The sequence below is a fragment of the Cavia porcellus genome, unplaced genomic scaffold (assembly GCF_034190915.1).
Source record: "Cavia porcellus strain 051 isolate PalLab524CR breed Dunkin Hartley unplaced genomic scaffold, mCavPor4.1 scaffold_11, whole genome shotgun sequence".
Classification (NCBI taxonomy): Eukaryota; Metazoa; Chordata; class Mammalia; order Rodentia; family Caviidae; genus Cavia; species Cavia porcellus.
In genome coordinates, this window is record NW_026947494.1 from 10,963,844 (window position 1) to 10,979,197 (window position 15,354).

General features: G+C 45.2%; 1 protein-coding gene across 2 annotated transcripts in view; it reads right to left on the reverse strand.

Moving 5' to 3' along the window:
* Positions 1 to 15,354, reverse strand: part of Dnah5 (dynein axonemal heavy chain 5) — a 282,354-nt gene that overhangs the window by 213,096 nt on the left and 53,904 nt on the right. The window contains exons 2-3 of one of the 2 annotated variants that reach the window (XM_063257978.1): positions 2,633 to 2,767; positions 604 to 688 (exon numbers count right to left, since the gene is read on the reverse strand). In XM_063257978.1, the coding sequence (XP_063114048.1) occupies positions 604 to 688; positions 2,633 to 2,767 (220 nt within the window). The remainder of the gene's footprint in view (positions 1 to 603; positions 689 to 2,632; positions 2,768 to 15,354) is intronic. The other variant, XM_063257979.1, reaches the window with a different exon arrangement.

Sequence of the window (15,354 nt, forward strand, 5' to 3'; positions counted from 1 at the left end):
CACATTGGTAACTGGAGAAATGTCAATCACTTAAGACTGGTGGGTATTATTTCTTTAGCTGTTGAAGATATTTACCCATCCTGTCTATCAGAAACTAACATTTTCCCTTTTTCAAAAGGTTCATAAAAGGATTGATATAGTATTTTGACAGAATCATAACATATTTATTTATGCCCACAGTTTGACCTTAAAAATTGTATTAACCTGGAACAAGTCAGTTAGAGCCACAGAAAGATTTGCAGTTTTCAGAGGAAAATGACTAAATCCGTCATCCGGTATTACATATGTAAATCGGAATCAGTAGAAAATAAACCCGATGCGGTATGCAACTTAAAATTTCAAGTTCTGCTTATTGGCAATAATTCCCGTGTTAAAAAGAGAAACAGATGCCTGTTAGAAGCTTTAGGACATAATTATACGGAATGAGCTAACACAGGGAAAGGATTTCAGAACCTCTGCATCACGGTATGTCCCCCACGTCCTATTTCCCTGGCCCCAAAGTGTAAGAGGCCTGGTTACTTCTGCCTCTCCCCAGCCTTCTTCTTAATGACCCTCGATAAATCTGACACCATTTCTGGATGATGTCACATCAAACCTCAGTACCTGCTTCTGCCACCTCCACGTCCTGATAGTAAAACATAAGGTGACGGAGACCTCCGGCCGCAAAAAGTTGATCAATTCGTTCAATCTAAAAAAAAGAAAAGGAAAGGTAATGACTGTTCTGAATTAGACATTGCATTTAAATCTGCCTAAGAGCATAAAAGGGAAAGTTATTATCCTCTTTCTTATGCAAACAGGACTGTATCTAATATATGCCATGTGGAAGAGGGTATTTTTTTTTCAATATAAAAACCATGAAAGAGTCAGCGTCTCACCACCAGAAAGAGTAAATTCAAAGAAGTAATTTAACTAATTACAGAAATATTTGCTCTACATGCACATTTGACGAGGGATGGTCCTCCCATTTTTACTGACTTCTAAAGTGTTGAGCTGTTGAAGGCAGATGTTTCATACAGATGAGTGTTTCATATTCAGTCCATTGCAAGTCAGAAAAAACAAGTCTTTCAATGCCAGGTGTGACAGTGCACACCTGTAATCTCAGCACTCAGGGGGCTGAGGCAGGAGGATCACAGAGAATTCAGGGCCAGACCAGCCTGAACTATGTGCTGAGCCTCTATCTCAAAAACACAAAACAACTATAATATGCAGTATGTATTCAGTGTGTGTGAAGATGGGGACAAGTAATTAGAACAAAACTAGACAGTAAGACAGATGGTGACGATCTCCAGGGGACTTGCTTTGAAATCTGTATCTCTTTAAATTGCTTCTCTTTGAACTGTTTTGTTCTGTTTTGATATGTTTAATCTTACTTAACCCTCTTTAAGATAAAAAACGAGTGTGTAGGACTGATAACTATATTATTAAGTTTTTGTTGGATCATTGAGCAGAACTGTTGGCAGTGTCACTATTTGAATGTCACTTTACACGCTTTAATTTTGTAACTTGAACAACTATTTCTAAGATGACAATATGTAACTTATCAACTGGTGATTTCTTACTGTTTATTTTTCTGTAATTCTGTATTATTTCTACCCTTTTTTCTCCATGTGTTTTTTTTCTTTCTCTTTAAATAAAAACAAAAAAAAGAAAGGCAACTCACTAGAGATGCTGTACTCATTTTTTTCATGCCAATATCTTAACAACTACTTTGAAGATAGCAATATGTAATATATTAATCAGTGTTAATCTCCTAGTATTTTGTTTTGAAGCTCTGTATCATCGTTTTTATTCTTTTTTGTTTTTAAAGTTAAAAAAAAAAAACATATGACCACAAGCCAAACTTTCCACAGACACCCAGAGGTTGGCCCCATCCATGAGGTTCAGGGTGTGTCTCAAGGTTCACAGCTGGCCTGCTACCAACAGAAGTGCTTCCTAAGTCTAGAGCTCAGTCTGGAACTCATAGGGAAAAAACAAAGGGATAAAATGTGCACATCCACCAGGAGGGCTATTGTCAGGAAGGAAAGAAGGAAGAAAGGAAGGAAGGAAGGAAGGAAGGAAGGAAGGAAGGAAGGAAGGAAAGAAATAGTGCATCCATGGTAGGAAATGTTTTTCTTCACAAAGCTAAATGTGGCATCATCATCATCTGACCCAGCAATTCCACTTCTGCTGGTATATCCCAAAGGCCTGACAGCAGATCTCAAAGAGACATTTGTGCCCCCTGTTCAAAACAGCATTATTCAGCTTCCTAAAACAGGTGTAGGGTGAGTGGATAAACTGATATACAGGGACACATAGTGTTGATCAGCCTCAGCAAGGAGGAAAAGGGACCCACACCCCCCATAGATGGACGGTGAAAACATGGTGCTCAGTGAAATGGAGCCCTCACAAAGGCCAGACGCCTAGGATTCCACTTATAAGAGCTACCTAGAGAGGGCTGATTTGCAGAGACAGAGTGTCTGTAGGCAGCGCTCCCCAGCAGGAGAGCTGGAGACCCCCTGGTTCATTCAGCAGCTTCCCGAGCAGTCAGAACAGAGCCCTGCCCTCACTGAGACACACTCTTAAGCACAGGACGGGACCTGCAGACCATGGGCACCCTCCACAATCAAGTCAGGAGAATTCACAGGCTTCACACCTGATTCCCCTCAAGAATGGCATCTTCCACCTCACTCTTGTTCAGGTCCAGACAGGAAGCTAAGATTGCAAGTAAATAGTCATGTCTCCCATCCAAACGAGCTCGCTTGGCTTCCTTCTCTTCTTTGAGCCTTTGCTGAAAGAAACAAATGACAATGTCACACTGCAGCTGCTGTTCTCAATGCGTTTATTTTGTAGGAAGCAGCGCTCACTGTTTTGAAATGGAGACAAAAATCATCTGCCGTCCAGAAAATATTGCTGTCAACATTTTGTTCTAAAGTTTTCCAGATTTATTTCTGTGCACATATAAGCACTTAATGGATACACACCAAAGAAAGATACTGTCTTTCTTCAAACATTTTCCCAGTCATCAATGTAACAGTGTCCAACACTGCCTTCTGTCTCCATTGGGTATTTACAGGTTGGTATCTGTTCTTAAAGTTAATTTCTGAGCTTCTGTGCCTACTGTGAGCTACTGTATCAATTATTAGTTACAATAACAGCACATTTCACACTACCAGTGTTCCGGTTGGAGGCTCATCTACATGCGCACACATTTATAACATACCACAAAATGTTTTCATGCATTTTTCCCATAATAATGTATCAGACTTCTTTTTAGTTTATTATGTATTATTCCAACCCATATTGTAGCTGCCAAATATTTTAATATGATTATACCATAATTTATTCAACTATCTTGCCATTAATAGACATTTTGACTCTAACCTATTTTTTCAAATGAGTATACTAGCCAATCAGTAGCTGCTACTAGGAAGAGGGAAGGTGGTCCTTCCATATTGCATCTTTAAATCAACAATTATTAAACACCAAACACATGCCAGCACTAGAGTGGTAAATATAACTCAGTAGCCTCAAAAAAGCTCACAACCTCCCTGGCCAGATTCAAGCAGGAAATATAAATGCCGCAGGACATCACGACTGTTACAGTAGGAGAATCAGATTCACGCAATCCCAAGTACAGCGGGATTCATGAGTCTTCAGCAAAGAAGCAAAAAAGAATCTCCCACTCTGACTGAAGAGGGTATGAGTTATAGGAAATCTGTCCAGAGAAAGTCTTTCAAGCCCTGAGTTGAAAGAAGGTTGGTCACACCTCTTAAGAGAGAAGCATTTCTGCACATTCAGAGACCACTAGGCATAAGAAAGAGTGGCACATTCTGAAAACCACACAATGGCTGAAATTACGAAGAACTAGGAAAAGCTAATGAGAAGTGAGAATGAAGTCAGATAACAGAATATCAGAAAGCTTAGGCATTATCTGGAGTTCCTAGTGAATCACTGATGAATTCACACAGAGAGAAAGAGAGGGGGAGGAGGGTTGATTCTGCTCTTTGCTCAGCACTGACAAACCCATCATGGGAACAGCACCGCTGATGGGGGTGGTAGCTGTGCAAGCCAGAGGCAGTCGGGGATTGTGGTCACATTCCCAGAGATGAGGCAGCTTCCGGAGGCTGAGACTGCACCATCAGCAGCTGAGTTTCTAGAACGTTAGCATCACAAGCCTAGTGGTACACATGTGGGGAAACAGACAGACCCTTAAAAAAGTGGATCTGGAGCCCCAGGGAAAATCCTTCATGGGAACAGACAGAGATGCACGCTCCCAGCCCAGCACCACTGCCCTCGTGGGCCAGATCATTCTGGTGAGGAGCAGCCTGTGCCCTGTAAGCTGTTAGCAGCATTCTGATTTTTATCTTTTAGAAGTCAATATCTCCCCACTACCAAGTCCTGAGAGCAAAATCTGTCTCCAGACATTGTCCAGTATCTCCTGTGGGATAAAATCACCTCCACCAAGAACCACTAATGTGACATAGACACACTTAGGTGTGCAGATATGTGCAGGATTCAAATAAGGCTTGGTATAAGAACTACGATGCAGATAATATATTTGGGGAGTGTGCAGAACAGAACCAGAAAAATGTCAACAGCCTTTCATCCAGCAGGTGGTAGTTAATCAATAAATATTTGTCCAATGAATGAATAAACCAAAGTGTAAACCATAGGGCAGCTATGATTTTCTAGCAGAGATACGGAGATGCATTGAAGAAACTTGGGGTATGCCAGCGTGCCAGGAGCAAGGAGGGGGATTAGTGAGGCCAGGGAAGGCCCAGGACAAGTGACCAGAGCTGGAAAGGAAGCAGGAAGCAGGAGCATCAGCCGACCATACAGAGTGGCCATGGGTACAACGCTGTAGAGTCAGTAGGGAATTCGGAGTAAATGAGAGATCACTGCTACCACGGCCTCCGGAGGCAGCTCAGTAGTAAAGCATTTGCCTAGCATGCCTGAGGCCCTGGGTTCCAAAACTAACACTGCTAAAGAAAGAAAAAGACATATCATTGCTATACATACATAACTGACATGCATTTTGCTGAGCCTGAAAGCTTGAGAGACAACATAGTTGAGAAAGGAGCAGAGATTATGGTTTTAAAAAATAACCATTTTACCAACCTTTTTGCCATTTTTGTACAACAAAGGGCTTGGCACAAAATATTTGTTTCATAGCCATCAAATAGAGGTGATATGAGCATCTGTCCAAATGTCACTAAAACCAAGATGATGGCTGCTCTCTAAACTGCAAACCCTCCTGGCAAGGAGAAATATACCACTTCTCTCGAAGAGATCTCCCTCAGTCTTTAGTAAAAAATCTCTAACAGATGAGAACGCAAGAGGTCAGCTACCAATAGAGCAAAGAGATCATAAATGCTCAGTACCAAATAAGGAAGTAAAAGAAGCAGAGAGCCAGGATATTTGAGATTTAAAACAACTGAAGGTTTCTCTAAAGAAGACAGAAACTTAATTAAGATTCTGCCATGGCAACACATTATCCCATGACCCAATTTTATGAGATTCCAGAGGAAAAAAATTGGAGAAAAGAGAGATTGGACCCTAAAACAGAACATGATTTATTCTAATTTTACTTAAGTAGCACAAAAGAAAAAAAAAAAACTTTTGATGCAGTTTCACGTACACATAGAAAATGGTCAGCATGTTTTTAAAATAAATGTTTTCAGATTTTTAAAAGCATGTTAAGAATTGAATGCATTCTTACATAAACTGATTGTCTTATCTCTAAAAGACAAGAAATATGAAATCAACCCCTGCACCATGGAGATGAAAAACCACAATGTTTACCAGTTTCAACGTTCGCTGTCTTACGCTCATGGTATAATGGGATTTTCTTGTTTTCTACCATGACAAAAAGTTGGTAACTTCAAATAAATATTTAGTGATCGTATCAGTGCATTGTCACCCTATAAGCTTGACCCTGCAGCTCTGTGGCTGCTAGGGGACAGAAGCAACAAGCAGTCAGGTGACAAGCGGTCCCAGGGTGGCTTGCTTTGTTGGCTTTGGAAACATCTAGGATGCTTGGAGAGTGAAAGCAGAATGGAATTAATGTGATAGGGAGCTACAAGGTAGACTTCAGGAGACAGGAATAAAGACCAGTGAAAGAGAGGAAAGGAGGGTATGGGATTGAAAATGATCAAGATACATTACACGCATGTACCAAATCGCCAAAACAGTAACATGTATTAACTTAAAAAAAGACAAGAGGAAAATTATGTAACAATTTTTTTAGTACAGGAGATCCAGCCCAGAGCTTGCACTCCACCAATAAGCTAGATCCCTAGATTTTTAAGTATTTCATTAAAATTGTTTTGTACTACATGCACCCGTTTGGGTAGTAAGGGCGAAGCTCAGAATCCCTCTCAATATCCAAGGGACTCTAATGCAGTATTAAAACATTTGAGACTAGCTTCCCAGTGAGGGAACAGTGGTTTACCCACCCACAAAAGAACGTTGACATCATACAGGGTAGCAGGTTCCAGGGCTGGCTGGTAATTGCAAGACTTAGCTCCTGACACTGAACCTCTCTAGGGTTCGGTTTCCTCGACTCCAGGGTCAAAGTATTGGAGCAGGTGTGGCTAAGTTCCATCCCTTCTCCAGCAGGCTGTCTACTTCTCATGGGTCCAAAAGTTATCACGAACTACAGTCTGAGATTTTAAAATGTAGATCCGAAAGATGGCCTCAATGCTATGTACTTTCAAAAAGCTCTGTGACCTTTTTCAAAATCAATCCATCCATCCTATTTTTAAAAACAGATTAACCCTTGTCTTTAACTTTACAGAACTGAAATCTAAGTCTGCCCCCCAAAACAGCAGCTAAAGTACACACAAGCTTGGTCTTTCATTTTGGCCAACCTCCAACTATTTGGAAAACCACATAGGAATGGTAATAAAATAAAATGCAAGCAAAAGTCCTAACTCGAAAGATGTTTATGAAGATCAAATTGTATTCAGACAAGCAATAATACTAAAGCAACCAACACAGGAATTTAAATGGTATGACCAAGGATTTTACCCTGGATATTAAAGTTCAGGCAAAACTTTTTTGGATGTTTTTGATACAAGAGAGTGAGTCCAGGGCCTTCGTGCTGAAATATACCCCAGCCCTTTTTTATATTTTATTTTGAGACAAGGTCTCACTAAGTCACTAAGTTTCTAAGACTGGGTGGAACTTTGAATCCCCCTGCCTCAGGCCCCAGAGTGTTGGGATTACAGTCATGAGCCACTACGCCTGGAGAATATTGGTGTTTTTGGTTGTACAAATCCTTAAGCTCCCTACACCTTTAGCGAGACCTGCCTTGGTGGCAGGTGTGCCTTTGACCCAGGCCACCAGCATAGTGGCTCTGAGCCACCATGCTGACCCTGTCAGCCCCCAGGAGAAGTGGCGTTTGGGTCCAGGAGCCCCTGGCACCTGAGCAGCGACCTCCCCAGTGCTCCTGAAAGCCACATTTTGCAGTTTGTCCTAGCTGCATTGCCACCTAGGCAATGATTGCTCCTCATCATTTGCTTACTATGTTTGCTCTAATTGTCTCAAAAACCTCTGAAAACAGAAATTATTATCTCTACACCAGGAAGTTTTGAGAATGAACCATTAACAACTTTCCGGAGAGCATACTACCAAGCAAGTCCTGTGTCAATGGGACAGGCCACGACCCAGATGTCTAAAGGCAATTAAGAATCTCAAATTTATTCAAATTGATGTCACAGGATTATTTTTTTCTTTAAATTTGAATTCAAGAGCTATCTAGGGTGCATTAGCAGGAGATTTCACATACATAGGTTATGCAAGGAGTTGTTGATATACACCAGGGTTAACTGGCACCCACATTCTGGGTCATACCAGTGATATTTCAGTGCCACCATGGATTTGTACCCCAGTGACTTCCAGGCTCGTGTATCCACCATACCCACTCTGTCCCTGCCCTCTTGCGTCTCTCAGTAAATGAGGCGTCCCCACCTAATCTTCCTCGCCTATCAGGCTGAGAGCTGCATTTGCTGCTTGGGCAGGCAGGAGCTGAGCTCTAGCTTCCTTCTCTCCAATGCTGCCTCCTTTTGTCCATTTCATAACTCACAAACCAGGTCTTCAGATAACACCTTTGCACAGGGACGTGAGGGGGGGGGGGATTCTACGCAAAACAAATCTAGGTTAGAAATAAAGATGCTTCTAGCTGACATTATTAGCCTGTTGCATGTCTGAGTCTGAGAAAGAATTCTGATTTTAGAGGTTTCCTGGCAGATTTTTACATTAATATATTTCTGTTTGTTTGATAGGGGTGTTTGTGCCTTTACATATATGTACAGACATAATGAAGTAGTTACTATGTAAGCTAACAGAGCGTAAACTAAATTAAAATCCCCACCCGAGAGAACTGCAAATAATGTGGACTCTGTGAATTACTGTTGAAGTTCCTTATCTTACATAACCAAAGTAAATGCCTCTATGATTGATTTGGCTTTGGCTGTCCATATCAATCCCAAATCCATGGACAATTCATCACTTGCTAAGAACAAAGTGCTACATTAGAGGCCAACACAGGTCTGTCCAGCTTAGGATGGTCAACATTTTACTCCTTTTTCCCTAACTGGAAGACAGGGGCAAATCAATGAGCAGGAAAATATTTCTTTTTCTTTTTTAAGTACACCTAATAGCTCATGCTGGCTTAGCTCACTTATCTGCCAGAAATATAACCTTGTCTCTTAAGCAGTAAAACAAAATTAACTGTCAACCGAACTTGTCATCCCCACACAGCAGCCCTCCCCTGAAAGGCTACTTTCGGCTTTGATTTTTTTGATACCCACTTCTCACCCCCGTGGGGTTCAAGCCAGGGCACACAGAAGAGCCTCAAGTGGCAAGTGGGGGCTGGGGATTTAGCTCAGCGGCATAAGCACCTGCCTTGCAAGCAGGCGGTCCTGAGTTTAACCCCCGGTAACAATAAAACAAGAAAAAGAAGAGCAGGATACTGCCCCAACGATGGCTCTTTGACAAGCTGGGTGCCTAGAATTAAGGATTTTAAGGCAAAATATCTCTGACACTCAAATGTCCTCCTGTCCTTCACCACTCTTTCTCCCTATAGGGACTCACAGAAAACAGAATTCCTGTCCCTGGGATGAGAAACAAACTCCTCCCCACAAAGCCAGCCTTAAAAACTAGAAAGTTCACTCCGTCCCTCCTCCCTGGAAGATCTTCGTCCTGAGGTGCTCTGCCCCATACCTGTGAGGAAGAGAGCCTGACAGACAGCCTGACCCTGGTGGTGTCAGCCCTCAGGCCGTTACCCTGAGTTGTACTTTTTTGGCCCAGTCACAGTTCTGAGGAACTGTCCCTTCTCCACCAAACCTAAGTTTAAAAGCAGTTTTCCACAGGTCTCTTGGTGTTTACTTCTGAAGATTCTCACGTCTTGTGACACTTTTGCTAAATAAATCTGCTGTGTTCTTCTCTTGGCTTCTGTTATCAGTGTGTCACCTATGACCCTTACAAGAGGTGACAAAAGGGTGTGACACCACACCTTTCTGTCCCTATGATATATATTCAATAGAACTCACTCTCAAGAAAAGCCTGGCACAAATTACCTAGTCCAATCTGAATTCATGACCGCAAACCAGAGATCAGCCAATCAACTTTTGGGTCCTGTGCACTTTTGTGACCCAACCATAAACCATTCCGTGAAAATCTGCTCTAGATGTGGTTGCAGCTCTGCCTCGATTTACAGCAGCTCCACAGAGCGGAGCGGGCCGGGCTGTCATCCCACTTAAATGTGCTGACTACAGAAACTGGGGCAAGCTATTCTCTTCTCATTTCTCTTATTCTTGTATTTTTCCCGTTTTAACCGCAGGGAGCCTTTCCTCTCCTGAACTCTGTGAGCTGCGTGCTGGCCCAGCCCATCCTGCTCCTTAATTGGCTGGGAGAATTTCAGTTTCAAAACTCAGTCCTAACTGCAGCTCACAGCTCGCCTCCTCCTACCCTGCCTTCTTTTCTGCTCCGGGGGAAGGGCTGCAGCTGCAGAGGAAGAGCTGCTCCTCCTTCCTGAGTTAAGAGCACTTCAGTAAAGTGGGTTCGGAAGAGAAAGAGACTCCAGGCCGGCTAATCCCACTCACAGCAGGCGCCTGGTGAGGCTCTCCTTTGTTGAAAGAGAGCTGCTCTTCCCCATCTGCTGCAAAGTCACATACTTAAACAGAAAAGGAACCCTCAACTCTGCGTCCAAGAATAAGCTTTGGAGTCTTGTCTATTTCTGCGAGAGTTTTCAGGATCCCTAAGTACCTTTACTTACTATGTTCTGTGGGAAGCCGCCTATGATGGCGCCCATTTCCTGCTTCCAGGTTCTTCCCCGCCTGAACAAGCCCGCCAAATTGTCATATCTGCCCAGTTACCCGTGACGCTAGCCTATCAGCTTGTTAGGCGCACTTCTCTGTGATTGGATACTGCTTCCCCTTATAAGAGGTTGTTCCTGCCCCCAACGGGCGGAAGAGGAACCAACGTTGAGGGTGGCGGACCTTGTCAGGTCCGGTTCGCTGTACGTAATAAAGTTTGAGAGCTGATCCTGCTCGAGTTTGGTCTCCTGTCTCCCGCGGCTCCGGTCATCTGGTGGCCCCCGTACGGGGAATAAAAGACTCAGCGACGTGCCTCTTCGGCCGGGAGGTGCGATTGCTGTCGCCTGCGGTACGGAGGACCTGGCCCAATAACAACGGAAGGCCGCGAGCGCCTCTTCTCTTCACCCTGATCAGCTACGTGAGATACAGCGGTTCCCGGGACAGGTGAGTACTGGGTCACCTGGGTTGGGTGGACGCACCTAACAGATTTTGAGCGCCACACGAGTGGACGCTGGGTTTTTTTTTTTCTTTTCTTTTCCCTTTGCATCTGTTTTGCTTTCGCTTCGCTAATACAGCCCGACAGGCTTTTGATAGAGCTCGATTGGAATGCTCAGAGGAGCCCGGAGCCACTGCCGATTGTGGGTCTCCGGAGGACCCTCAGGGCTCTAATTCTGATTCGGATTCGGAAGGCTCAGAAGAGGAGGTCGTCTTTGCTAAGCATGACCCTCCTACACCGTTAAAAGAGGAACTTAGGGCTCGGGAAGATAAAAAGGGGAACCAAACACCACCCTGCCCGAGCTACTCCGCCTTACGGGAGGAGCTTAAGCCCTTCCGCCCTTTGGCAAGTTCGCGACCCACGATCACCCCCTTCAGGGCACCAGGCCCCACTAAGCCCTTCCGCCCTTTGGCAAGTTCGCGAATTCAGGGCTCGGGAAGATAGCACCGCCGTGGCCGGAAGAGGAGTTGTTCCCTGGGCTGCCACCACAACCTATGGCACCGCCCTGGTTAGAGGGAGAGCTACTTCCTGGGTTGCCTTCTGCGCCCCCATCTGGGGAGGGAGGAGGACGTTCCTTCCACCAGAGGGTATGGTCGCGGCTTCCCTTTGAGTGTTCCGGTCTCCATGCATTCCCGGTACAAGTAGGAGGCAGGGGAGGAGGAGGATATTATGAGCCCTTAGAAATTAAACAACTTAAAGCTATCAAGGACGCAGTTTCAGCTTATGGGCCCAATGCGCCATTTACCATGGCGCTTTTAGAGGCATTGGCAGGTCTGCTTTTAACTCCTGGAGATTGGACCCAGCTGGCACGCGCCTGCCTCTCCCCCGGACAATATTTAGATTGGAAGTCCTGGAATGAGGAATTCTGTGTAGAGCAGGCGGCAGCCAACAGGGAAAATAACCAGAGAGAGTGGAACAGGGATATGCTATTAGGGCGAGGAGCCTTTGAGGAAGATCAAACTCAATACCCTCGCCAGGTTTATGAACAAATTAGCCGCTGTGGCCTCCAGGCCTGGAGACGGCTGGCTGGAAAGGGAGAACATACGGGTCACCTTACAAAAATTATACAAGGGCAGGGAGAGCCATTTTCAGACTTTGTGGCCCTCATGCTTGAGGCCGCTAACAGGATTTTTCCAGATGCTGAGGCGGCTCACCCTCTCATAAAACAATTGATTTTTGAACAGTGCACTAAGGAGTGCCGTGATGTCCTAAGAACTAACAAAAATAGGTCCTTAGAAGAGTGGACACGCCTGTGCCGTGAATTGGGTGGCCACGGCCTAACGCCCAAAGGAAGAATATCATTGGCACTCTTTACCATAATCATTCCCCTGCCATGGAACATAGCAATCCGTCCCCAACCGACAAAGGGCTGGTTAGATGGAAAGATGTCCTTACAGGACAATGGATGGGCCCGGATCCAGTGGTTAGCTGGACCCGAGGTGCGGTTTGTGTTTTCCCACAGGAACCAGGTCGCGAACCGCTGTGGGTCCCGGAAAGATTGACGCGAGCAGTAAACTCCCCACCAGTTCCTGATAAAGCACAGGAGGATAAGCCCGCAGACACAAGTCAACTCGACCCTTCTGGGACCGACGCTCAGCGCCCGAGACCATCTACAAACTAAAATGTCTGGTTTGGAGCTTTTTCTATTCTGTGGGTTCCTATTAATCACCCCTGTTCGCACAAATTTGACCAACACTGTTAAAAATATGACAGCTTGGCTGCAAGACACCTACCTACCTAAGTTTCACAATTTGTCCCTCATAGTCGGTCAGGATGGACGGTATCCAACTAGGTCCAGTCAGGTTTGATTTATCAGCCAGTTTGTGGGAACGCGTCACCTCCTGGTTCTCCTGGCCCAACCTGACTACTTGGATCCTGATTGCCGTGGCCATCCTAGTGGGGCTTGTGGTTATTAAATGCTTGTTAGATCGCCTCATACAAACTCAGCAGCAGGTTAAGATCACAGCTATGGCAACCATGCAAATGGCAGCAGGTGGCCCATCAGGCCAGCAGGCCGCCGCATATCTCCTTCACATTGCAGAACATCAGCTATAAGAGCTGAGTGGGCAAGCCCTCCAAGTCAACCTAAGACAGGCTCCACTCAGATATATATGGCCTATAAGGCCAGGGGTCCCTCCCGGAGTCAAATTATTGGCATTGAGATGCGAGACCAAGGGTACTGCAGTGCCATCCGCCCCAAAGGTTGGGGGGAAGGCAGGAATGAATGTCTATATGCATCCAGGTTCGGTTCACAAAAGCCTGGCCCTGCGAAAAAATGAACCACTCACCTTGAGCATGGTCCTGGCGCAAGGATATGCACAAAACAGGGTGATGCACAGCAGGGTATAGACCTCTACATTCTCTCATGCCTCGGCCTACAAGGTAGGCCCACTCCTAGGTGTCTAACAGCAACAAGGTCATAGACACCTTGGAGGGACCCACAGACCATCCTATTTTAATAAATAAAAAAGGGGGAGATGTGGGAAGCCGCCTATGATGGCGCCCATTTCCTGCTTCCAGGTTCTTCCCCGCCTGAACAAGCCCGCCAAATTGTCATATCTGCCCAGTTACCCGTGACGCTAGCCTATCAGCTTGTTAGGCGCACTTCTCTGTGATTGGATACTGCTTCCCCTTATAAGAGGTTGTTCCTGCCCCCAACGGGCGGAAGAGGAACCAACGTTGAGGGTGGCGGACCTTGTCAGGTCCGGTTCGCTGTACGTAATAAAGTTTGAGAGCTGATCTTGCTCGAGTTTGGTCTCCTGTCTCCCGCGGCTCCGGTCAATGTTCCTTATCCGTCATTCTTTACAGCCCTAAAGATTCTCTCCACACTATTTAATATGTGTGGGTTTTCACTCCAACCAAGTCAAAACCAGATGTAGGAGTATTGTTATGGTTTAAATCTAAAATGCCTCCCCAAAGTCTCAAGTGTTTGGATCATGGGGGCAGGACATTCATCAGGGGATTCATCCACGGATGAGTTCATAGCTAAATGTGCTGTGTGGAGGGTGTATTCTTGTCCCTGGTTTCTCTCTCTCTCTCTCTCTCTCTCTCTCTCTCTCTCTCTCTCTGTCTATCCCCTTCCTAACTGCCATAGGATGCTCATCTTTCCTCTTCTGTGCCCTATCATGATGCTGTTTCTGCTGTGGGCCCAGCTGACCATGGACTGACCCACTGGTAACTACACCAAATAAACCTCTCCTTCAAACTGTGACCGTCAGATATGTTGTCCCAGTGGTGGGGAAGTGACTAATACAGGTGTCTCCATCACTACTACCCCCCCTCCCTTTCCCCATTATAACCCTGTCCCAAATTCTAACCCAGGGTTCGTTTTCTGTACATCAAACTTCTGGAACTGAAGTGAGACTTAGTGGACCTTTACATGGTCATATAATTTATCTGCTCCCAGCGGCACAGTGGTTTTACCCCAACATCAGAAACACCTGCCTTGCAGATTTCCAACAGTTTCATCTGGTAGAAAGGGCCATGTAATTCAAGTGGTGTTTATTCAGTCACTTTAAGTGTACAATATGTCAATGTTCATACTATGTACAGCACAAGAGTGAAATTCTCAAGCTTTCCTCATTCAAACAACACACTGTTGTGCTTAGAACTGTTTGCTCATCAGAATCTCCATGGACTTTAACTCCCTGATGCCGGCCTCCTATCCTCTAAGAAATTCTGACTGACCTGCCCACAACTGTGGCCTGGGCACTGGAAGATTTTTAAAGCATCTTTGATGCAACTCTGCCAAAGCTCACTGCTCTAACTAAAGTCATCTGATGACAGGATCATGACTGATCAGACCACCAAGTTCTCCTTTGAGGGAGGAATTTAGTAGAGAAAGTATAAGGACATAAATTTGGAATCCTAACTCTAAGCTTTGTGTCCTTCCTAGAGTTGTACATTGAGTGTTATTGAAATAGGCCTGCTACCTTCATAGAACAGGAGATGCGGGACCTGGAGAGCTTCTCCACGGCCTGTTACCCACTGACATGGAGATACGTCCTCTCCCTACCCTCGCTTGTCAACAATGGTGAGATGTGCCCTTCCCTTATTCCCCTACTCTTCTTGCAAGGACCAGGTACACTCCTAGAGCAGGAGGTTCCCAGGATAACTTCAAGGCTGAGAACAGCCACATTTTACACCAGAAGGGCCTCTAACCCATGAGGCCATGCTCATTACCCAGTGGGAACTACCAGTCCCTATCCCATCCCAGGAAGGCCACAGAAACTAGACCCATTTTTTATTAATAAACCCCTCTGATCTTCACAGGACCAAGCCAACACACTTGTCCTATGTCCTTTCTCTCCTGACACCCTCACTGACACCTGTGACTTTTGTGGCTTCACTGCAAGTTTAATTTCCACAGTAACAGAAGCAAGTTCCCACGTGTGTCCCGTATCCCTACAAGGAACAAGTTCAGTTCTAAGCTCCAGAGGCCTAGGAGGACTCTTCCCTGCCACACCCAGGAACGCAGTATTTCACACCAAGAGGGATCCACAGAAGAGCTGTGGGGTGGAGGGAATGTTCACTGGAGAAACATGCTGTGCCCTGGGATAC